General features: G+C 41.7%; 2 protein-coding genes across 22 annotated transcripts in view; one reads left to right on the top strand and one right to left on the bottom strand.

Moving 5' to 3' along the window:
• Rnf212b (ring finger protein 212B) overlaps positions 1–11,061 on the top strand; it is an 87,736-nt gene extending 76,675 nt beyond the window's left edge. For 18 of the 21 annotated variants that reach the window (XM_074068352.1, XM_074068362.1, XM_074068372.1 and 15 more), the window contains 4 exons: positions 3,277–3,316; positions 3,679–3,776; positions 6,190–6,251; positions 10,801–11,061. In XM_074068352.1, coding sequence (XP_073924453.1) covers positions 3,277–3,316; positions 3,679–3,776; positions 6,190–6,251; positions 10,801–11,022 — 422 coding nt within the window. In that variant the 3' untranslated portion in view covers positions 11,023–11,061. Of the gene's footprint in view, positions 1–3,276; positions 3,317–3,678; positions 3,777–6,189; positions 6,252–9,008; positions 9,087–10,800 lie in introns of all 21 variants that reach the window. The other 3 variants (XM_074068357.1, XM_074068360.1, XM_074068366.1) reach the window with 3 other exon arrangements.
• Homez (homeobox and leucine zipper encoding) lies at positions 10,015–21,008 on the bottom strand. Its single transcript, XM_074068347.1, has 2 exons — positions 20,837–21,008; positions 10,015–12,746 (listed from the first exon to the last, which is right to left on the bottom strand). Exons 1-2 carry the CDS (start codon positions 20,874–20,876, stop codon positions 11,158–11,160), a joined length of 1,629 nt encoding a protein of 542 aa, XP_073924448.1. The 5' UTR covers positions 20,877–21,008; the 3' UTR covers positions 10,015–11,157.
• Positions 21,009–25,742: the final 4,734 nt, after the last annotated feature.

The following is a 25,742-nucleotide window of genomic DNA, read 5'->3' as shown; positions in this document are numbered from 1 at the left end:
TAATAAAAAATAAAATCAGATAGAAGAAAGTTACAAAAAATACTTATGCTGTTTTTTTTAATTTATCTATGTAATTACCTTTCCAGTCTTCTTTATTTATGTAGATTTCAGTTACTGACTAGTATCCTTTTATTTCAGCCTGAAAGACTCCCTTTATTTCTTGTAAGACAGGTTTAATAGTGCTGAATTCACTAGCTAAATTTTTATTTATCTGGGACTATCTTAATTTTTTCTTCAATTTTTAAAGATAGTATTGCTGTATATAAATTTTTGGTTGACAATCTTTCAGCACTTAGAAACTTAGATAACTTAGGGTGTTATCGTTGTGTGCTCTAGCCTTCATGATGTTTAATGAGAAGTCAGTGCTAATCTCAGTAAGGGTCACCTGTATGTAATGAGTGCAGTGGCTTCTCTCTTGCTGCTTTCAAGATTCTTTTTTGTAGGACTGGGGTTTGAACTCAGAACTGTGTTTCCAAAGCTGGTTCCTTTTCTACCTATGTCTAAAACAGCATCAACTGCTTAGTATCCTCAAGCCACCTAATGAGAGTCCTCCATATTCAGGACATCAGTTTTAGGGGTATTTAAAATAATGGTTAATATTGTCTCATGTAATGAAATGACCGTGGCATATACTACTCTTTCTGCCCTGAGTTCTTTTCTGTCTACTTTGCTTAGCTGGATTCTCATCATTCTTTAGGTCTTAAGTCATTTCCACAGTGAGGCCCCTGTTACTCATTGACAGTACCCTGCTTTTCACATCATAATAGTTAACCAATGAATTTAAAATGTATTGGGTGTGTACTATCAATGTGTAGTGTTTTCAATTGTATTAGTCATTTAATCTTCATAATAACACTATGTTGGGGGGCTGTCTTATAGACTTCATTTGACAAGTGAGAAAAGAAGGAAAAGTCTGTGTGTCTTGCAATAGTTTGGTCATATAGTTAGGTATAGCCTCCTTTGAGTTCATCTAGATGGAGTTTGCTGAGCTTCTTGGATGTATGGATTGTTTTTAATTTAATTTGGGGAGTTTGTGGCCATTATTTCTTCAAGTATCTTTTCTGCCCCATGCCTCTTTCCAGTCCTTTGGGAATTCTTGCAGTACATATACTGGTATCTTTGACAGTGTTCCATCAAGGTCTCTGAGACTTCATTTTTCTTCATTCTTTCTCTTAGATTAATCTCAATTGACTAATAATCAAATGTGTTGATTTTTTTTCTGCCTGCTCATATCCACTAATGAGCACCTGTAAGTAAAGTTTTCATTTTAGTTATTATGTATATATATTTTTTTAGTTATTATATTTTTCAACTCCTGAATATAGATTACGTTTTTGCGAGACAAGTTCTCATTATGTAGCCCAGGCTGACCTTGAACTCATGATCCTCCCAAGTTCTGGGATTACAGAATTTACATGCCCAACTATTGGTTCTTTTTGATAGTTTTTCTTTATTGGTATTCTCTATTTGTTAAGACATCATTCTTGTCCTTTCTTTTAGTTTTTTTAAACAACTGATTTAAAGTCTTTGTCTAGAAATCCCAATGCCTGGGATGCCTCAGGAGATTTCTATTTTTTTTTTTACAGGCCTATAATTTATTATTTTTTGCATGTCACATAATTTTCACTTTCAACATTCAATCAGCCAGTTGAAAACTGTTCCTTGGCCTTTACTTCCTGTTTGTATAACCTCAAAGTTAGTTTATGATAAGAGCTTAGGGCCTTCTCATGTGCTTCCTGAGTTGTGCGCAATCCTGGACATCCACATGGTCTTTCTTCTAGATTCCCAGGACAGTGCTGGAACTTTTTAGAATCCCCATGAATACCTCATTCCCCAGACTTTCCTTTATGCTTTTTTATTTGCCCCAATTGATAATAGATTTCTCAGACAGCCAAAGGAAGTTCCTCTAATTGTTTTCAACAAACACTCTTGGGGGAAAGACTGTTTGCACTTGATGAACTCTGAGCTCCAAGACCTGCTGAACCTGAAATCCAAATCAAATAAAATAAAGACATCCTTGCAAGTAGAGTTTTCCAGGGATTCGCTGGACAGGTCAAATAATGATGGTTCTCTAAGAATGAAGCTTTGAAAGAGCTCCATTTCCTTTCCTTCCCTCTCTAATGACTGCCAGACTGCTACTTTTCACCATGATTACTGCCTGTTGGTTTTCAAAATACCATGGAACTGGAAGAGAAATGAGAATAGGGCAAGTTACAATGCCACAAAGCTTGCTGTTTTTACTGGCATTCAGTTATTGTGGTGGTGGTACTGGAATTTGAACTCAGGCCCTTAACCTTGCTAGGCAGGCACTTAAGCCACACCCCCAGACCTTAGCTGTATCTACAGATGGCTACAAGATCTTTATTAATTTTCGGAGTTCTGTTTTTGCCATTGTTTTCATTGCTTTTATGGAGCAATTTTTGGAGCTCATTTCACCATTTTTGATGATGTTGCTCCTAACCAACTACTTCCTGATAATCTCCATTTTAGGAGGGAAGCAAAGGTCAGATACCTTAGAGCACATCAAGGCAGTAATGGATCCTGGCCCGCTGACTCATAAAAGGGAGAAGAAAGTACCTTTATGAGACACTGCTAGGTGATTTGTGAGCCTTTATCTCTAAGCTTTACATATATATGTATATATATGTATAGATATAGATATATACACACAAATATATGTATGTATGTATATGTGTATATAGATATATATGTATGTATGTGTATGTACACATATACTTGATCCCCATTTCCTTTGCCTCTAGTTATACTAGAGACCCAGTTATTGGGTTATCTCACAGGCTCATTTTTGGCAGCACTGGGGCTTGAACTCAGGGCCTTACATTTGCTAGACAGGTGCTTTTACTGCTTAAGCCACTCTACCAGCCCTTTTTTTGCAATGGGTTTTTTTGAGATAGGGTCTCATGAACTATTTGCCTAGGGCTGGCTTTGAACTGCAATCCTCCTGATCTCCTGAGCAGCTAGGATTACAGGCATGAGCGACTAGTATCCAGCTCTCATGGGCTCACTTTTTTAGGTTTTCTTTTTTTGTGTGCTTGGAATTTGAACTCAGGGATTCATACTTGCAAAGCTGGCACTCTATCGTTTGAGCCACACCTCCAGTCCATTTTGCTCTGGTTATTTTGGAGATGGGGGTCTCCTGAATTATTTGCTCAGGCTGGCCTTGAACAGTGATCCTATCTCAGCCTCCCAAGTAGCTAGGATTACAGGTGTGAGTCACTAGTGCCTGGCTCACTGGCCCGTTTTTATGTTTTCCAGAAACCCCTTCACCAGCTTCAACTCATAGCCTGTCTTACAGGTGAGTAACATACTTTCTTTCTCTGGGGATCTGTTCACACTGACACTCTACCAGCAGCCCTGGGTTACTTCTCCACTATTCATATCACTGAGAAGTATATAGCTTGTGTTTAATATATATCCAAATTACTTAATTTTTTTTCCTTTTTTGGCCTAAATGTATAGGCCCACCCTCCCATCCCACCCCCACTTTTTTTTTTTTTTTTGGTGGTACTGAGGGTTATACTCAGGGCCTTGCCCTTACTAGGCAGGCATTCTACCACTTGAGCCAGGCCTCTAACCCAGACCTATCCTTTACATGCTTTTTTTTACCTTTATCTTTCCTTTTCTCTTCTGATGCTTTTATTTTTTTCTCCTCCTTAGACCTTCATCTGCCTCCTTTGGCCAGGGGATTTCATCTTTCAGACCATTCCTAAATGGGGATACAGGCCATACAAGAGTCCTCACTCCCAACAATTATGGTAAGTTAAGCAACATTCCCAAAGTAGTGGAGTTTCACCATTGACACAAAGTTGAGATTTGCCCTCAAAGGGGCATTGTCAGACAAAGGACTGATAACCAGAATATATAGGGAACTTAAAAAACTAAATTCTCCCAAAACTAATGAACCAATAAAGAAATGGGCAAGTGAACTAAACAGAACTTTCTCAAAAGAAGAAATTCAAATGGCCAAAAAACACATGAAAAAATGCTCACCATCTCTAGCAATAAAGGAAATGCAAATTAAAACCACACTAAGGTTCCACCTCACCCCTGTTAGAATAGCCATCATCAGCAACACCACCACCAACAGGTGTTGGCGAGGATGTGGGGAAAAAGGAACCTCTTACACTGTTGGTGGGAATGTAGACTAGTACAACCACTCTGGAAAAAAATTTGGAGGCTACTTAAAAAGCTAGACATTGATCTACCATTTGATCCAGCAATACCACTCTTGGGGATATACCCAAAAGACTGTGACACAGGTTACTCCAGAGGCACCTGCACACCCATGTTTATTGCGGCACTATTCACAATAGCCAAGTTATGGAAACAGCCACGATGCCCCACCACTGACGAATGGATTAAGAAAATGAGGTATCTATACACAATGGAATTTTATGCAGCCATGAAGAAGAACGAAATGTTATCATTCGCTGGTAAATGGATGGAATTGGAGAACTTCATTCTGAGTGAGGTTAGCCTGGCCCAAAAGACCAAAAATCGTATGTTCTCCCTCATATGTGGACATTAGATCAAGGGCAAACATAACAATGGGATTGGACTTTGAGCACATGATAAAAGCGAGAGCACACAAGGGAGGGGTGAGGATAGGTAAGACACCTAAAAAACTTGCTAGCATCTGTTGCCCTTAACACAGAGAAACTAAAGCAGATACCTTAAAAGCAACTGAGGCCAATAGGAAAAGGGGACCAGGAACTAGAGAAAAGGTTAGATCAAAAAGAATTAACCTAGAAGGTAACACACACGCACAGGAAATCAATGTGAGTCAATGCCCTGTATAGCTATCCTTATCTCAACCAGCAAAAACCCTTGTTCCTTCCTATTATTGCTTATACTCTCTCTACAACAAAATTAGAGATAAGGGCAAAATAGTTTCTGCTGGGTATTGAGGGGGTGGGGGGGTGATGGAGGGGGCGGAGTGGGTGGTAAGGGAGGGGGTGGGGACAGGGGGGAGAAATGACCCAAGCCTTGTATGCACATATGAATAATAAAAGAAAAAAAAAAGAAATTAAAAAAAAAAAGGGCATTGTCTCCAGTTTGGCTCCTTAATGTATTTATCTATTTTAAGAGTTATCCTATTTCCTTGAAGGGAAGCTCTGGATTTTGCCTGAATAGTCTCCACCCTGCATTCAGTTGCATTCTATTATTTAGACACATTGGCCTATAGGATTAAACTGGCTAGTTTTGTTTTTTGTGGTACTGAGTATCAAACCCAGGGCCCTTGTACATGTGCTAAGCAAGCATTCTACCACCTCTAGCCCTTGTTTTAAGACTTGGTTTCATGTAGCTCAGGTTGGCCTGGAACTCTATGAAGTCCAGGATGCCCTTGAACTCTCCATGTTCATGTATCTGCCTCCCAAGTACTGGGATTATAGTCATGTGTCATGCCTGGCTTTTTGTTTAAGACTATATGTTAATGGCCCAAACAATGTATGCACATATGAATAAATGAATAAAGAAAAAAAAGAAGACTATATATTGAGCTGGGCATTGGTGGCTCACGCCTGTAATCCTAGCTACTGAAGAGGAAAAGATCAGGAGGATCACAGTTTGGAGCCAACTCAGACAAATAATTAGACCCTATCCTGAAAATACCCAACACAAAACAGGGCTGGTGGAATAGCTCAAGGTGTAAGCCCTGAGTTCAAACCCTAGTACCACAAAAAAAAAAAAAATTGAACATGATAGAATTTCAGTTCTGAGGATTATAAAACTAGTATCTATTCTTCCTCCCATCTCTTTCAGTAAAAGTACCTTTGCTACTAGTCCTTGATAGGGGTTTGCCGTCTTCAATAGCTCACTTTTTGTTTTGCTTTTGGTGGTACTGTGGTTTGATTTTAGGGCCTTGTGTTTGCTAGGTGGGAGCTCTACCACTTGAGCCACACCCCAAGCCCTCACCTAAATCTTTATATTGCCTATCTTCCCACTCATAATTAAACTCAAATCTTAAGACTGCTCTGTCAGCACCCTATCTCCACAGGAAAAGAATGGGCTTTAAAAATTATTTCTCAAAGTGCTTAGCTAATAGTCTGTTCTCTTCTGAATAGTGTTTCTTTAATTAAGAACCACCTAGATATACTGGCCCATAAGAAACACATCTGAGAAACTGCCCCAGTAAGTTACCTTTCACCATTCCATCCTATCCTTCAGGTCAGAGGGAGAGCAGAACCACACTAGAGTCTCTTCCTGGTTTCCAGTTACCAGTCCTGCAGGTGAGACCTGACTAGTCTATCTTGCCTGTGCATAAAAATGAACATGCATAGGGGTGCATAAAAATGAACATGCATAGGGCTGCACATTAAAGGCCTCATTCGGATCCCATATTAAGGTGGTAGAATGTAACAAGTGGAAAATGACATGGGTTTCAAATGTGGTAAATATATGTTCATAATTTTCCAGTGTTCTATCCTGTCAGATTAGTTTCTTGTTTGTTTTTTTTTTTTTTAAGTTACTTAATAGTAAGAGGATTTAGACTGGGAGGTCTTGGCCAGTGACACACAGACATTCCTAGTAGTTCTAAACCAAAGCATTTTCAATGGAATGTATCTTTTGCATCTTGAACTAGGAAAAACATTTCTCCAGAGGTAGCTAGAATAATGATTTGTAAATTTACGGGCTTCTGATCCAAGCAACAAAAGGAAAGGGGCATGGTAAAGAGGAGAGGTTTGTAAAGAGGTCTATTCAATGAAAAGTCTAGTCTTACCTTTACATTTTTTGGGGGGGGGCCAGTACTGGGGTTTGAACTTAGGGCCTTGCACTTGCTATGTAGGTACTCTTAACACTTGAGGCATGCCCCCAGATCTTTTTTGCTTTTCATTCTTTGGATATGGTCTTACTTTTTTATTTTTGGCTTAGGCTGGCCTCAGACCACCATCCTCCTATCTATGCTTCCTTTGTAGCTGGGATTACAGTCACACACTACCATGCCTGGTTTATTTGTTGATTGGGGCTAACTTGTTTCCTGAGCTGGCCTCTAATCATAATCCTCCCAGTCTCTTCTTCCTAAGTAGCTGGGATTTGCATCAGGCCTGGTCTTAATTTTTATGTCTTGGGTTTTGAGATATTTAGGCCCATTTCTACTGCAAGCTTCTGGTGACCCCAAGGATAGCTCCTGCATACTATGGTTGATATATATTTTGTTCCCATAATCCAAAATGCCGTTTATTTTTATCAGCAAGAAATTAAGTCTTAACCTTAAGAGGCAGCACTGGGGAAATAACATCTCTCTCTAAATTCCCCACAAATAAGCCAGGCATTGGTGGCTCACATTGTAATCTTAGCTACTTGGAGGCTGAGATCAGGAGGATCTCAGTTCAAGGCCAACTTGGGGAAATAGTTCATGAGAGCCCTATCTCTAAAAATAACCAGAGCAAACTGAACTGGAGGTATGGCTCAGCAATAGAGCACCTGCTTTGCAAGCATGAAGTCCTGAGTTCAAACCTCAGTTCTGCAAAAAAAAAAAAAAGTCCTCACAAATAGGGGGATTAACCAACAATGAAACATGACTTGAGACCTACAAACCATGTACAAATATATGACCTCAAATGGCATCTTGATTAAAGTTGTGGCTAAAAAGCCCTCATGAAACAGATGAGGAAAACTGAACACCTATTGGACATTGGATATTAAAGAGCTTTTTTTTTTGTAGTACTGGGGTTATGAGGTTCAGCCTTATACCTGCAAGTGCAATACAACTCGAGTCACACCCTCAGCCCTTGATAGTAAAGAACTTTTAACATGGGGATCTTTGTAGGTATGAAATACTGTAGTTATGCTTTTTATTTTTTGTAGATACATACAAAAATTTTTATGGAGCCAGGTGCCAGCCGCTCCTGTCTATAATCCTACCTACTCAGGAGGCAGAGATCAGGAGAATTGCGGTTCAAAGCCAGCCCCTGGCAAATAGTTCATGAGGTCCTATCTAGAATGAAAAAAATCACAAAAATGGTATAGCATGGTGGCTCAGCAGTAACACCACCTACCTAGCAAGCATGAGACCCTGAGTTCAAACCAAAGTGCTGCCAAAAAAAAAAAAAATTATAGATGGGAAGCTGATGTCTGGATTTTGCTTCAGTGTAATTTAGCACAGAGGGGCAAGTAGAATAGAAATAAGATTGGGCATTAGTTCTTTGTTGAAGTTAGGTTAGGGTACAAGTGCATTCTAGTAGCCAACTTTTTTTTTTTGTGGTACTGGGGTTTGAACTCAGGGCCTACACCTTGATCCATTCCATCAGCTCTTTTCTGGGATGGGTTTTTTCGATAGGGTCTCTAGATCTATTTACCCAGGCTGGCTTCAAACCTTAATGCTTATGATCTTCGCCTCCTGAGTAGCTAGGATTATAGGCATGAGCCACCAGCACCTGGCCTAGTCTACCTCTTTAAAAAAAAAAAAAAAAAACTCCATTAAAGTTTTTTTAAAACTCTAGTTATTGAAGAAAGTGCCACTTCCCCAGAGGCATAAGAACTCTAGTCTCAGCCAGGCGCTGGTTGCTCACACCTATAATCCTAGCTACTCAGGAGGCAGAGATCAGGAGGATCACAAGTCAAAGCCAGCCTGGGCAAATAGTTCGAGAGCCCCTATCTCAAAAAAAAAAAATCACAAAAAGTGCTAGCAGAGTGGCTGAAGGTATAGGCCCTAAGTTCAAACCCCAGTACTGCAAAAACAAACAAAACTCTAGTCTCCCTCCTCTCTGGATATGTTCCAGATCTTTCAAAACAGTGTGATTTTCCAATATTTGACCTATTATCACAAACCAATGAAATGCTTGAGTTTCAGAAGTAGCAACAAAGCCCTGTTAGGCATGGTGAATCACATCTTAGTTTGGTAAAGTTACACAATGAGGAAAAATCATTGGGAAGCAACAGCGGTGGCTTACACCCCAATAAATTTTATATAATGGTCCCAAGGGGGCCTTACTAGCCCTTTTTGTTTTTCTAAACACTCAACTCTGTCTTGTTCTCTGCTGCAGACTCTCTACCAACAGAGACAAATGAGATTAGCCAGGGGGAGAGAAGCATGGACCACTTCCAGATAGATCATCTTCCAGGTGTGATGTATATATACTGCTGAAGGACGGACAGTAGCCATTAGGGGACATGGCTTTGGAAAATATACCCCTACTTGGTTTCCTGGTTTCATTTTGTACCTTATTTCCTTCTTGATCTTTGTCTCATATTACCTCCCAGGAAAGTGGTCAGGTTTTATATAAGGCTTCAGGAAGATTATCCCCCAGAAGACATGTAACTCCTTTCATTTCTTACAGTTTGAAACTAAGTTTGTAGAACTAATTCTTGGTAGCATGCTTGGGGTTGGGAGATTGGATAATATACTTATCAACTTGTTTTTGGCGGTACTGAGGTTTGAACTCAGTACTGCATGCTTGCTAAGCAGGCACTCTTAACATTTGAGCCACTCCACCAGCCCACTTGTTTCCTTTCTTGATTTTTTAGCTTTGGATGTAGTCCTGTTGCCACTATTAACAAGCAACAACTCTGTTCCTTAACCTGATTATATTTTTCCTGTTTGCGTATTGTTTCCTCTATGCTTAGTTACTATTAAAGGTTGATTTTCTTTTGTCAAAACAATAGTTGGACACAGGTTTTCAGCTTATTAAAGTGTATAGATGATTTCAATTCTGTTGCTAATCACAAGCTCTAGAATGGTGCTATGAGCAAGTGGCATTACCTCCAAGCCTGTTGTATCTCCATCACTGCTGAAGTCTCAGAGATGTTAATCACTGTCACCTGACTCCTGAGAAATAATGTGCTTTTAATTTACCTCAGTAAGCCACACCCCTTCAAATAATATAGTAAGTCAGAATTTTTAAAAAAGTGGTGATAGAGATTGAACTCAGGACATTGCATGTGCTAGGCAATGTCCACTTACACTCCAGCCTCTAAATCAGAAATGTGGATGGACTTGGTTCCATTGATCCCTAAACCATTAGAGTACCAAAGTGGAAAAGAGAGAAAAAGTTTTAATTTTGCCCTTTTATTATTCTACCAATTGGGGACTTCCACTCTTTTAGATGACTAACCCCCCATTGATATCTACTTGCTTTATATGTGATCCCAACTGATGAAAATCATTCTAAAGTACCAATAAAGTAATTAAATTGAAGACCATGGTCCCTCTGTTCCCAAGACAGATCTTATAAAGAGGGAAACGTCTCTTTTCTGGACACAAATGGAACCAATAGCAAACAATAAAAAAAAATCAATCTCTGTCAAGCTGGACACAAAGTAGTGTCAGGTTTGTAAAACCAAACCTGGAACTATCTCTTCCACCCTGTGACCAGGAGAAACCATTCCTTCTCCTCCATCACTCTGTAACATAATTCTACTTTTAAAGGACATCTTCCCCAACTCCCCCTCCAATAAATACCCAGACTAAATATTCACCACTCAATTATTAACACAAACTCTGTGGAGAAAATTTACCCTGAGACAAACAATGAACAAGAAGAGATTTCATAGCAATAAGGTAGAAGTGGTCCCAGTGTCAGAAACGAGAACATTCTGCTGCGCGTATGGTTCAGGGATGTAGCAGGTGAGACATGGAACATCAAATTAGTGTGAGGAAGAGGAAATACTTGTGACAAGACTGGGACATAATGAGAATCTTAACTGCATTATTATGCTTGGACTTGTACTCAGACAGAAAAGAAGGGGTACAGGTAGCCTTATATTCCAGGGGAAATGATGGGATTGGGATGCATTGGATCATCAATTGACTCAGAATACTTTTCTCCTCCTTTTCAGGCCTCCAGTAGATGTGGTGCAAGTTCTGGCTTCAATGCTACACTGAAGGAAAAGAACAGCAGAGAAGAGAGCAAGAGTTATCTCCTGGCCCATCATTTGCCCAGATCCTTAGCACTTTCTACTTTGAGGCTAGAGGACTGTATTTCTTCTGGTCTAATAACATTAATCTGTGTCCCGTGGTCATCCTCCCCGCTCCATCCTCAACGTACTACATCCTGGTAGCCCATCCTGAACATAAAGCTTTTTAGATCTTTGCAACAAGCTCATTTTTAAAAATGTGACTTCTTTGTTTAAACAGTTACTAAGTTGGTTCGCCTTTTAGTAATAGACCCCTTCTTTCCTTAGCCCCCTCCCCATTCAGTCCTGTATGATCACGTCATCATCCTCCTCATCATCTTCTTCTTCCTCTTCTTCTTCTTCCTCACCATCTTCTGGCAGTTCTTCTTCCTCCTCCTCTTCCTCTTCATCTAGACAAACTACCACCTCAGCTGGCTCAGGTAGTCGAGAATCAAACCAGTCCAGTACTTGCTGTGTGCTAAGCCTTGATGCCTGACTCAGTTTAAGGATATCAGCTTCCTGTAGCTGTTGGTGGGCTGCCCAGTACCTCTCCAAGGGTCGTATATCTGGTGGGGGTGGAGGGGTTGGCAGAGGTGGTGTCTCAGCCCATTCTTTCAAGGAACGTGTTGATGGTGGTGTGGGAATTGCTGGGTCTTGGAAACTAGGGGCACCAGGTACTACATTGTCCCGAAACCATTTTAGTTGCCCATGCTTTAAGGCATAGCGTGTGTCACCAAACCACTGAATGATTTCAGGCCGAGGTAAACCAGTGATCTGTTCCAATTTATGGTAATCTTCTCGTCGTGCCCATTGGCACTGTAGAAAAAAGGATTTGAGGATAGCCAGCTGTTCTTTGGTTTTGCGCTTAGTCTTTCGCTGGCGTTGCATATCTGGGGATAGGTATTCTGTGGAGCCAACTCTACCTGATACTGAATTATGCCGTAGCCCTTTGGGCCAGGCTGGCTCCAGATGTGGGGGTAATGCCTGTTCACTGGGTGAGAGCGACTGTGGGATGCAGCCCAGTGGCTGAAGTTTAGAGGTGGCAGTAGCTCCATTAGCTAGTACCTGGAAAGAAGAGGAGGTAGCGGAAGAAGAAGGAGTCATACTAGATGCTGACTCCTCCTTACAACTACTGACAGGTAATGAGATTCGTGGGGGCTTGTTCTGAGCATGTGGCTGGTTGACAGCTGTGGAGTGGTTCCAGGAAGCAGTATTTACGCCATGTGACTGGTCATGACCCCTGCCTGTCTGCTCCTTAGAGAGGCCACTGTTGTGAAGAGATTGGTGTGGGGACACTCCACTGCCAGGTGTCATCGGGGGCTCCTTTGCTTTCCGGAGACTGAGTGGCAGAGGTGGTATCTGAGAGGACTCCTCAGGCTCTACCTTCAATCCTTTTATCTGGGTGGGTTCACTGAGAATCAAAGGACCTATTCCAAGACCAACTTGTCCTGGTGGTGGCAATGGAGATGGGGCCACCTCCTCTGGGGGTCGCCCTGCATGATGAGTAAAAGAGAGAAGTGATTTGAAATGGAGTTGGTCCCGATGGTAGACCACCCGAGCTCGAGTCTCTTCTATTTCTTCAGATGACCAGCTAATGCCACAGCGGAGGCGCTGGGCCATAAACCAAGTCTTGACTTTCTCCATCTGCAGCCCATAACGTAGACAGAGAAGGGCAATATCTGCTAGGCTAGGATAGGGAAAGTAGCTAAAGGTTTGTAGCAGGTGTTCATTGCCATCCAGCTCGCTGGTCTGGGCTGCTTGGGTCCACACAAGCTGTAGCTCCTCAGAGATTGGAGGCAGGCAGATGAGCCCTGCTGCTGAGCTGTTAAGACTGCTGGCCTCTTTATTAGGAGGCATGGTGTGCTCTGATTTGTGTCCTTCAGAGATAGCTGTAATAAGAACAGAAACAGCTAAATCACTGAGGCTTCTTTTTTTTTGGCACATTATTTATTTATTGGCAGTACCGGGGTTTGAACTTAGGACCTCATGCTTGATAGGCAGGGCCATACCCATACTTCTTGAGCCACATTCCCAGCCCTACATGGCTCAATTTCTACCAAACTGTTGGATACCAAACTATTTGTATCATGTGTTGTTTTAAAGTGCTTCCACAATTTCTCATTTAATTTTCATAACCTTGAGATCATCAGAGGCAGCTACAATTTTCAGGTTTTTTATGAAAAATCCAAAGTCCATAGAAGTTTGGGATCAAAATTATTTCAAGTCACATGTTTAGTATTGTCATCAAGACAAAAACCTGTCTTTAGAGATTAAGGAAAAGTTATCCTTATAAAGCCTTTGTCTTTAAAAAAAAGCCATTGTCTTTCCAATTCAAACTTGCTCTGGAAGCTCTCCCTCAACTTTCACCCTCCTAAGTTCATGGAACAGGAATCACCAAATGAAGACTCAACTACAAAAACAAGAGGAGCCCTAATCTCAGAATTATTACTCTTTGGCACTAACAATTTATGATAATCTCTAGAATGTGGAGATAGAAAAACAACCAATAGCTGGGTGCGGGTGGCTCACTCTTGTAATCCTGACTACTTGGAAGGCTAAGATTGGGAGGATTACTGTTAAAGCCGGTTTGGGCTAGTAGATCCTGAGACCTATCTCCAAAATAACAATAGCAAAATGGACTGGAGGTGTGGCTCAGGCTGTAGAGCACCTGCTTTGCAAGTGTGAAGCCCTGAATTCAAACCCTAGTCCCACCAAAAAAAAAAAAAAAAAGACTTTCCAGAGGGTAAAACAGCACTGTGCTCTGCCCAACCCCCAGCCTTCTTCTTTTTTTTTTTTTTCACTTTTTGGTGACAGAGAATTGGAAGGAGGAGAATGATAGTACCTTCAAGCTTTAAAAACTCAAACCAAAATGTTATCATTCGCTGGTAAATGGATGGAATTGGAGAACATCATTCTGAGTGAGGTTAGCCTGGCTCAAAAGACCAAAAATCGTATGTTCTCCCTCATATGTGGACATCAGATGAAGGGCAAACACAACAAGGGGATTGATTGGACTTTGATCACATGATAAAGCGAGAGCACACAAGGGAGTTATGAGGATAGGTAAGACACCTAAAAAACTAGCTAGCATTTGTTGCCCTTAACACAGAGAAACTAAAGCAGATACCTTAAAGCAACTGAGGCCAATAGGAAAAGGGGACCAGGAACTAGAGAAAAGGTTAGATCAAAAAGAATTAACCTAGAAGGTAACACCCACGCACAGGAAATCAATGTGAGTCAATGCCCTGTATAGCTATCCTTATCTCAACCAGCAAAACCCCTTGTTCCTTCCTATTATTGCTTATACTCTCTCTACAACAAAATTAGAGATAAGGGCAAAATAGTTTCTGCTGGGTATTGAGAGGGGGGAGCGGGAGGGGGTGGGGGCAGGGGGGAGAAATGAACCAAGCCTTGTATGCACATATGAATAATAAAAGAAAAATGAAAAAAAAAAAAAAAAAAAAAAAAAGAACTAACCTAAAAGGTAACACCCATGCACAGGAAATTAATGTGAGTCAACTCCCTGTTTGGCTATCCTTATCTCAATTAGCAAAAACTCTTGTTCCTTCCTATTATTGCTTATACTCTCTCTTCAACAAAATTAGAGATAAGGGCAAAATAGTTTCTGCTGGGTATCCAGGGGGTGAGGGGGAGGGGGGGTGGGGGCAGGGGGGAGAAATGACCCAAGCATTGTATGCACATATGAATAAAAAAAAAAGTATCTTCCCAGTACCCTAAGAAACTGGAGAATTTCATAATGTAATAAAGAAGACAAAAACTATAAAAAAAAAAAAAAAAAACTCAAACCAGACAGGTTTGTTTGTTTATTTATTTATTTATTTATCCAAGTAGGATGAGCGATACGTAAATACGGCTCACTCCCTGTGGGTTTAGGTCTTGAAGACAGAATGTTTCCTCTCCCAAGTCAGCCTTTAAAAAAACGCTATCCCTCTCCAAGCCTTTGTCTCTACAACAGTTTATCCTCTCTCCAGGGAGCCCAGAAAGCTCCCTCTACATAAACAACCCCCTCCGCACTGGGCAAAAGGCCTCCTCTCTTAAGATTCAAGCTTTCTCCTTAAAACCAGGTAGACAGGCTCATTATAAACTGTACCCAGCTCCTGCAAGCTGCCCAGGGGCAGCACTCCTCCCAGGGTTATAGGTGTGGGGACAGTAGGGGTGGCCCCCAACTCTGCTTCATTCCTGAAGTATCTGCTCAAATTATTTCCCAGAATATTCTTGTTAACAATTTTAACTCAGGTCTCTATATACAAGCTTTAGAGATCCTTTTATGCTTTGGGAAATCTCATCAGTGTTTAAATATTGCTTATGATCTGTTAAGGTTAGGACAGAATTCCTATGCAAATGCTACCTGATGAACTGAGAAAATAAATCCAAAGTCCATAAAGTAAGAGCAATGTAATACCAAGGATTTTATTTTTTAGCCTTTTTTTCTCTTATTTAAAAATTTTATTTTTTACTGTTGGGGATGGAACCTAGGGCATTTGCATGCTAGGCCAAGTACCACTCAAAGTACCTCCAGCCCTAGGGATTTTTGTATGATTTTTTAAATTTAGAAGCATTTTAGTGCTTGTTACCATTCCTTTTAACAAATGAATCTAAAAAACTGATCCTAAAAGCAGATCTTAAAGGAATAGTTTGAAGGGTACCTTATGGGGGTAAATGGAAGCAGCATGGCAAACATGGGAGATAGAAATTTTTTTGTGGGCTGAGGATTTAACCCAGGACATCACGCAAGATAAGCATACACTCGACCACTGAGCTACACCCCTAGCCCCAGAAATATGAGTAAGACCAACCTTGAGTTCAAATCCCAGCTCTGCTACTTACCAGTTAGCTATGTCAAACTGGGTAAAAGTTACTGAATTATAAGTACCTGTTTCCTCATGTGTAAAAAATGAAGAGTGCTGAATGTGTGCTTTCTCTCTCTATATATATATACATATATAAATGAATTTTCTTTTTTGCATGTGCTCTACCACCTGAAGCTACTCTCACAGCTCTTTTGTTTGTATTTTTTTTCTGACATAGAGTCTCCCTAACTTTGCCATGGCTGGCCTCCAACTTGAGGTCCTCCTAACCTCCCGAGTAGCTGGGATGACAGACGTGAGTCACTATGTGCTAGGCAATATGCAGTCTGGGTAAAGCAGCTGTAGGAGATGGAAGTTTGGGGTGTGGCAGGTTTGAAATCTATTGCAGCGCTACTCTTTTTAGAATGCTGTTTGTCCTTGGACAAGTTATTTAACTTCTCTAAGCTTTAGTTTCTTCTTAGGAAAAAAGTACCCACCAGCAGGTTTATGACTAAATGAAAAACTGCCCTTGATATTACACTTAGAACAAAGTAAAGGCTCAATTCATAACTGGCTTTTATCATGACTTCAGCTTCATGGATGATTCTGGCATATAGTAATGCTCTTAAGACAGTGGGGGGAAATGGGGCAAAGATAGAGTTCTTTAAAATCATGTTTATTCAACCTAGCTAACAGGAAAAGAAACCGGAGCTGGAGCCAGCACCGATGGCTCACGCCTGTAATCCTAGCTACTCAGGAGGCAGAGATCAGGAGGATCACTGTTTGAAGCCAGCCTGGGCAAATAGTTCAGGGGACCCTATTTCAAAAAAGCCCATCACAAAAAAGGGCTGGTGCAGTGGCTCACAGTGAAGGCCCTGAGTTTAAACCCCAGTACTGAAAAAAAAAAAGAAGAAGAAAAAGAAACTGGGACATTTATGATTTTTTATTTGTTTTTTGCAGTGCTGGAACAGAACCCAGGTCCTTGCACATGCTAGGCAAATACTCTTACCACTAAGCTGCATCCCAAGCCCCTAAGAATTTTATAAATTTTATATTTGGGTTTACATACAATTTCAGAATGGATTTGGCTGCTTTAAAAAAGTGTGAACTGGATGTGATGGTATATGCCTGTAATCCCAGCACTTAGGACGCTGAGGTAGGAGATCTCAAATTTGAGCCACCCTGGGCTATGTGGGCTACATACAGAGACCCTGTTTCAAAAAAATAAAAAATAAAAGTTAGAAATCCACAACCTAGGATAATTGCTTCCATAATTTGGATTCTCTTTTTCTTTTGTTTATTTATTTTGGCAGTACTGGGGTTTGAACTCAGGACCTCACACTTGACACTTGCTAGGGAGGTGCCCTACTGCCTGAGCCACACTGCCAGCCTTTTTGGTATTGGGTTTTTTGTTTTTGGGGTTTTTTTAATTTATTTTTTTCAAGAAGTTTATTAAGAGAAAGAACAGAACCCTCACATGAGACAGGAGTGGTCCCAAGCAGGTTGCTCCATATTGGGTATTTTCAAGATAGGGTCTCTTGAACTATTTGCCTGGAGCTGGCCTCAAACCATGATCCTCTTGATCTCTGCCTCCTGAATAGCCAGGATTATAGGTGTGAGCCACCGGTAGCCAGTGTGGATCCTTTTTAATTGCCACACGAATTGCCCATGCGCTAGCTCTACCTTTCCCCTCCCAGGTTCATCCCAACATTGCCTTGTGGCATGGGATTACACTGCCACTTAGAAATTGTGCCCCCAGTCCCAGGAATATCACCAAATCCAAGCTGGAGAAATATGATAATAACATTTAACATCTACTTGACCTTTCTGTATCTTTTTCCATAAGGACACACAATTCACATTTTAGACATGAAGAAAATGTAGTATAAGGAATAAAGCAGTCCAGTCGAGTAGGGAGACAAGGACTGACAGATGAGAATATGAGGTAGACAGAGCTACAAGCCTATAAGAAGTATCTTGCTTTTTATTCATGTGGTTTGATGTCCTTCAGATTCTTATAACATGACTTGATATTTCAATGTAATGTACGATAATATAAATAATTTATCTTGGTGTACTGTATATATCTGGCTTTCATTTACACAAAACACAGGCTATGGAAGAATTCCTAAAATAGAATGGTAGCTGAAATTAAGGCACAGCTATCTAGCTGGTACTTCTCTAGAAGAACCTGGCTTTGAATAGGAGAAAACTACAGCCAAAAAGTGGCTCATAAGAATTATAACAAGTAGTAATCAAAGCCTCAAGTTAGACACTACACGATGTCTGTGTTCTTGTGTCTCTATTGTGAGCTAGGTAGAGAAAGAGAATCAACATTCTCCTAGGGCAGAGATGATGATGGTGAACACCTATTATGAATAACTATTGTATTTGTATTCTTATTAAATATACCAGATATGCCCTCTGCTACTCAGTCACTAATAAAAAGTATAGTCAAGCTGGACACCAGTGTCTTACTTGGGAAGCTGAGATCGGAAGGATGGACGTTTGAGGCCAGACAGGCAAATAGTTCTATTTGTGATAATTCTTTTTCTTTGTGTGTGTGTGTGTGTGTGTGTGTGTGTGTGGTACTGGGGTTTGAATAGGTGCTCTACCACTTGAGCCATTTTGCCAGCCCTAAGGCAAATAGTTCTAGAGATTCCATCTCTAAAACAACCAGAGGAATAATGGACTGCAAGGGGCCATCAAGCAGTAGAGCACCTGCTTTTCAAAAAAGAAAATATAGCTTTCTCCTTGTCCTTTCAGCATCCCAGGGCAGATAGCAAACAAAGAACAAGATGTCTTAAACTTCCAAGTTATTTTGGTTTTTGCTGACACTGGAGCTTGAACTAAGGGTTTCACACTTGCTAACAGGTGCTTGAAAAGCAGGTACTCTACCATTTGAGACATACCTCTGGTCCATATTGGTCCAATTTTGGTATTCAACATAGGCCTAGGAAAAAAAGGACTCTGGAACTTCCCAGTTGAACCTAGATTTATGACTAAAGTAGCAAACAGTTAATATGAGACATTAGATATGATTCTGCTGAATTCCCTAAATCTTTATTCAAAGAAGATCTAAGGTACTGCCTGATGTGTTTTGGTGGTACCTCATTAAGGGCTTTAAGGACTTTTCATGATATTTAAGTTAGATGCTTTAACTTGGACCATTAACCTCTTTGAACATCAGATAAAGTTATAGACACTAAGAAAGTATGACTAAGAATTAAAAAAAAATTATGACTAATAATATTCACACACTCTGGCAGTCCACTGATTGCAAAGAAGTCTACTGATTGCTTTGTCTTCCCAACTTAATAAAAGCAGTGGTAGTGGGGCTGGCAATATAGCTCAGTGATAACAGAGTGTATGCTCAGCCCGCGCCGGGTTCTGGGTTCAATCCCCAGAAACCACCACCACCACCAAAGAAAAAGAAAAGCACTGGTGGTAATTGCTTAAAGATGAACAAGAAGCTTGATTTAACTGAAATGTAGAAGACTCAAGATAATTCAATGAAGTCTAGAAGGGACCGGGTATTCGTGTTATCAGTTAGAGAATGGGAAGGGTGCTCAACTGGGTCAGGAGCCTGGTTAGTGGGTGGGATACACTCTAGTGCACCAAGATCATTGGCTTCATTCAGTTGTCTGTGTGTGGAACAGTTTTGTGTGATCCCAAAATTGCTTATGCCCATGTTTTTTCTGTATTTATACAATAACGTAGTTAAACATCACATAAAGTCTATGAAAAAATACATTAAAAGCTGCTCCTATGAAAACTAAAGTCAACCCAGGAGGCTGAGGCCAGTCTGGGCTATCTAGTGAGACCCAGTCTCAAAACAAAAACTAACAAAAAAGAAACCACTGTGGTAGGCAGAGTGGTTCAAGTGGTAGAGTGCCTGCCTAGAAAGCATGAGGCCTTGAGTTCAAACCTCATACTGAAAAGAAAAAAAAACAAACAAAAAAAACCCGCTTCAGTTAAATCTTTTGTAGAGACATAGTGTAAAGGAGAATATACATTTAAAAACTGGTGAGTTAGGAATGAGGAAGACAACTGAAAAAGATGGGGGGTGAGACTTAAAAATCTCAAAAGTACTGCACTTAGATTTCTTCAAATGTCCTATCTCACCTTCACTCTCACCAAAACTGGAATCATTGATGATGAAAAGTGTGAGTGGCTCTCATCTAGAGTGACACACTAGATTTACCTGAGAAAGTTAAAAGGCCACCTTCCTCCTCATTCTGATTTAATTAGTCTGGACTGAGGCCCAGATATCCATAGCTTTTAAGTTTCCAGGGTACAGCCAAGTTTGAAACTCCTTGTGTAGTTACTATTAGAAAGGCAATTAAGAACTCCGGTACTTATATACAAAGAAAGTCTCAACACTACACCAAAAGATTGGTGAAATGAATGTACTTTTAATTATTATAATTATTTTTTAAAAATAATTTAAAAAATTTCCAACTTTGACTTTTTCAATTACTGCTGTCTACCTATCCTAATCATATTAAAGAACTTCAAATGTACGGTGAGGAGGTTCACAGGATAAAAAAGGTCTGATCTGGGCCCACATTAGCAAACGGGTCCCAGGTTAAGTCGTCTTTCGGTTTAGAAGTCTCAGATTAGGACGCAACACCAGGAGCCTCTGAGGACTCGGGCTCTCAGTTTCCTGGTTGGCTTTCCTGGCTATGGCTGGGCACAAGCGCCAAAGGGGCAGCTTCTCCTAAACCTTCCATTCCCAAAGGCCACTGCTCCCCAAAAGTAAGGTCCGGTTCTGTACTCGTGTTGAGGTCGCCAGGAGGTAGTCATGGGGACGGGGGAGAGGCCTGGGAAGGAATTGTTTCTCCTATCCTCCATTTCACAGGCAGTCCAAGGCTCTGAACTGGGTCAGAGAACAAAAAGTTGCTCCACTTGGAGCGGTGAGCCCCAGGAGGCAGGCGAATCTCAATCCTCCCCTCGCCAAGGGCGTCCCAACCCAGCCTTTCCCTCCTCCCTGCACATCCCCCTCACCTCCCCCAGTAACAGCAGGGAATCGAAGAGCCCAGCGGAGGGAAGGAAGAAAACTGGACGACTTCGAACCTAGTATTTTCCTCCCCACCGCCGAGGATGGGGTTCTGCAGGTCGGAGATCGTACACTGGCTGAGGGGAAGTGCAAGGGTCTGGGGGTCACTCACCGCGGTCGGGCCAGGGCGGCTGCTCCCAGCCTCGCACCATGGGCCGGGGTGGGGAAAAGGGGGAAGAGGGCAGGGGCCTCCAGGTGGGAGTGGGACTGCTGCAGGGTGCGGCCTGCTCCAAGCCCACCCGCGCCGAGGGCCTGGACCCGGACTGCTCCCGCCCCGCCCCCGAGAGCCCGCCGGTCTAGCCCAGCCCTCCCAGCTCCAGCGAGTTGGAGGCGGGGTGGATGGGTGGGGTGGGCGCCCAGGGGCGGTGCCAAGGTGGCCCGAGTCTTGATTGGTGGGAGCAGGCGGACGGGCCCTGCGCAACGCACTGGGCCGGCCATTGGCTGCGTGGGTCTCGGTTGAAGTTCGCCATTGGCTGCGCGGGCCTCAGCCGGGGTCCCCTATTGGGCGCGTGAAACAGGGAAGACGTCCCAGGGACCAGAGTGCTTTGAATGGTACCTCCCCGTACCCTCGACCTATTGGAGCTGGACCTTCTAAGTTCTGCGCGTCATGTTTCTCCCTAAATTCTCTTTGCCGAACTGTCTGGACCGCCATCATCTCCTCACATTTGTTTCCTACTGAAGAAAGCCCTTCGGGAAGACCTTTTTAATATCACCTCCCCGCGTCTTCCCCAGCCTAGAGCCCAACCGCCGCCAGCAGCATCTGCTGTAAGGAAACACCAGAAGTCACTGAGAATTTGTGTTCAACATGGATCGGATGTCTTGCCACCCAGAAAAGACGGGGATCTTGAGAACCCGGAGCCTTCGGCCGCTTCCTGGGTCAAACTGACACCAGAGAGGTGTTCCCAAAGATGAAAAGCTGGAGCAGTTACTTCGTTGGGACCTACTAGTCCCTCAAGTTCCCCTACTTGCTCTGGCAAAAAGGAACTGGAGCTCTACCTCATATTTGAGGACTTTGGTTTTTAGCTGCCAAGAAAGGGATAACAATAAAATGAGCTTTTCATCAAAGTACACAGTAGGAAGTTGTGGGCCAAATTTTGTAGATTTAGAATTCCCCATCTTCTGACTAAAGCTTGGGAACATTACTTTCTGAAGTGACTCTTCTGTTCTCAGGTTGGTCTTTCCAAAAGTCTGATCTTGCCTACTTAGGTCATTTAATAGACTATTTCAGACTTTGATCTGTATTCTGAAATCTCACCACTTCCCCCTCCCTACATACGCCAAGAAACAAACCACAAAACTACTTTTTCTTTTTTTGTTGTTCTTTTCTTTTTTGGTGCTGGGATCAAACCCAGGGCCTCGTGCATGCTAGTTCCCAGCCCAACAAAACTACTTTTCATTCTTCATTGCTCCACTCCACAGTCTAGAACTTTTTCCCGGTTGCCAAACATCATAAAGATGTCTGATTCAAGCTGGGCGCCGTGGCTCATTCCTGTAATCCTAACTACTCAGGAGGCAGAGATCAGGAAGATTGCCGTCCAGGGAACAATTCCAAAAAAAAAAAAAAAGAAAACCCTTTCACAAAAAGGGCTGATGGAGTGGCTCAAGGTGTAAGCCTTGAGTTCAGACCGCAGTACGGGGAGAGTACTGAAGAGTCAAACGAACTCTGTGGGAACTAAGTACTTGATCTTGGAGGTATTGGTGAGTCAATCTGGGTGTTGTGGATCATGGGTTTGGAATTATAACTCAGTCACCTTTTTTCCACTCACTGCCAAGAATTGGGAGGTAGGAGGAGAGGAAAGACTCCAATGAAAGGAAGAAACACCCCTGACCCAGTTCTGGAGTGTAGGTTGAAGCCTCCTTCTCTTCGGGTTTCACCCTGGATCAGAGGAAGAAAGGTCCAGGTGGACAATAGAAGGGATATTCCTACAACCTGCCCAGCTCTTCCAGGGAAGAGTATGTTGTAATCAGTGTAGAAATGTTAAGCTCCATCTTTGATGCAAATGTTCTCTACCTTTGCGTGGCTCAGGTATTAGCAGGGCTGACGAGAGACATTTTTATATCTAAGGAATCTGAAGTTTCAGGGCACGTCCTTCACCACGCCCCTTCCAAGGTCCTGGAGGAGTCCAGCAACATATTAAAGTGTTTGTAGGTTTTTGTAAAATGTGAAAATATGTATCTAAACTGTAACTGGTTATGACAGATGTCTCTTTCCTTCTGACTTCCCCTCCACATTTCTCCTTTCACCAGTTGGCAATGTAGAGGACACAAACATTTTAGATTGGCTCAGGAAGCTAGTTGGGAATACATATAGTTTGGATTTAGTGGATATATTTATGTGGTTTACAGTTACTTCTGTGAGTAAATTATCTCTTTGTAGGTATAATGTTATGGGCTGAACTGTGCCCCCGCCCCCAAACTCAGGTTAAAATAGTAATTTCCAGTACCTCAGAATGTAACTATTTGGAGATAAGAGCTTTAAAGCTTTCAAGTGACTTAATACAGTATGACTGGTGTCCTTATAGAAGGAAATTCAGACATAGACTTGCATGCACACAGAGGAAGAACACATGAAGACATAGGGAAAAGACAGCTATCTCTAAGTCAACAAGACAGAACTCAAAATGAAATCAACACCTTGATCCTGGACTTTTAGCCTTCAGAAATTAGAAAATTCTGTTGTTTAAGTCATTCTGCCTGTGTTATTCTATGGCAGTTCTAGCAAGCTTATTTACATAGCTTCCAGGAATAATGTCATCAATTCAGAAAGTATATGACATTAGTCATATTAAATTTAAAATGCTCCAGAATCTTATACCACATATATGAAAGAAATTTGAGTTTTTCCAAGTCTGACAAAAATGCTAAAAAATGGGTGTGACATAATCACAAGGTGTGAAAGTGAAAATTTTCTAAATCAGAATTTTTAAAATGTGATATGCTAGAAAACTGAATTACCTTATTCCTAGTAGTAAACATTACATAATATCACATGAAAAGGCTATCAAAGAGCATGCATGCAAAAAAATTATAGGAAAAAACTGTGTATGTTTGCCAGATAACTTTGTGTGTGTGTGTGTGTTTGTGTGTGTGGTGCTGGGGTCTGGGCTCAGGGCCTACACCTTGAGCCACTCCACCAGCCCTGTTTTATGATGGGTTTTTCAAGATAGGGTCTTGCAAATATTTACCTGGGCTGGCTTCAAAGTGCGATCCTTCTGATCTCTGCCTCCTGAGTAGCTAGGATTACAGGCTTGAACCACTGCTCACTGGCCAGATACTTTTATTAGCTTTTTAAAAATTGTAATTTGTTGGCATCTTTTCTCATTCCAAAAATATCCACTAGGTCCCCAACTTTGTATTTATTTTGCCTTAAAAGAAATGCCAAAAGTAGTATTCCTCAGACACCCAGAAACCTGGGATGAACCAAATGGATATAGAGAGTTTCTGTCCCACTTCAGAACCCTGCTCTAGCATTGTGTCTTGTCTCCTAAGAAATACCAGAGTAAGAGGGAGCAGAGTTGACTGGTTAGAATGGCAAGTCAATTGAGACTTTGGGATGGATATGAGATAGCAAAAACTGAATTGAAGATGTTTGTGTGCTAGGCGCCGGTGGCTCACACCTGTAATTCTAGCTACTCAGGATAGAGGTTCAAAGCCAGCCCAGGCAAACAGTAAAATACCCAACACAAAAAAAAGGGCTGGGGGAGTAGCTCAAATAGTAGAGTACTACCTAGCAAGCTTGAGGCCCCAAGTTCAAACCCCAGCACTGGCCAAAAGAAATATATATATATGTATTTTTTTAACGGTGTTTGTGATACCTATGGCCAAACTAAGATTTAAGAAGGGCCACAGAAACCCCTAGGCAATAAGCTATGGAAAGAACCCCTGGACAGCCTCCACTTACCTTTCCCTGAGTATCTGCTCCTCATGCTGACTCTTCCCTTCAGCATGTCTGGCTTCATTTACAACATGCACGAAAGAGTGGGTGCTCTGCTGTGACCTCACAACTTTGCCATTATGATGTAATGAGCAGGCATTCAATTCTGCTCTAGCTAGGGCTTTGGTACTGGGAACATTGTCTCCTTAGTTGTGGGTAATTGGAATCTTTTTATTACTCAGGTGATGTGGGAGTCAATCTGTTAGAACTTTCTCTTTTTCAAGGACTTCTTCTCTTTACTACTTATTTCTATCACTGCATTCTGGGTTAGACAGAAGTCTTTGCTTTTTTTCTCCATCACATTTCTCATCCTTTGTTTTAGGGTTGTACCTGGTAAGCAAAAGGCTTTACTCTTCCTTCCAGTGCCTAATGAGCAGAATGTGACTCAGCTGGGTCCCTAAGGAAGCGGAGTCTCCACCCAAAAGGAAACAGCTTTTCCCAAGTTGGCCCCTTTAACTGTACCAGCAGCTAGTCCTGGGTGCCAAAGAACTAAAGATCTGGGCCCTCATAACTTTCCCACTACCCAAAATGGTAGTAAGATCCTGCTGAAGTGTCATAGGAGGTCTGCCAGCAACTCAGTATCTCCTTCCCAATCAATTTCTGCAGGCCAGAAGAAAACAGGACTGAATCCATTTCAGGAACAGGGAGTGGGTGAATTAAAGTATGATATATTTGATACATTGTAGGAACCTTTGTAAATGCCACATTGTACTCCCACTCAGAACAATGGAAAAAAAAAATTGGTGGGCACCAGCAACAGGTGCCTGTAATCCTAGCTAGGTTTGAACTCAGCCCCAGGGAAATAGTTCACAAGACCCTACATTGAGAATACTCAAGCACAAAAAAAGTACTGGTAGAATGGATCAAGTGGTAGAACACCTGCCCAATAAGCCTGAGGCCCTGAGTTCAAAGTCTAGTATCACTAAAACAAAAACTCTCAGCCTACTACAGAGTACTTCTCAATCTTTTGTTTCCATATTTCAAATTTATTTCAAACATGAGGGTTTGTACCCAGGACAGCTGCATGGGAAAGTGAGGCACAATGCTATTGGGACTGGGGCCTTGTGCACGGGGCTGTACTATG

The sequence above is a fragment of the Castor canadensis genome, chromosome 3 (assembly GCF_047511655.1).
Source record: "Castor canadensis chromosome 3, mCasCan1.hap1v2, whole genome shotgun sequence".
In the NCBI taxonomy this organism is placed as follows: domain Eukaryota; kingdom Metazoa; phylum Chordata; class Mammalia; order Rodentia; family Castoridae; genus Castor; species Castor canadensis.
This window is presented reverse-complemented; position numbering and strand designations above follow the sequence as displayed.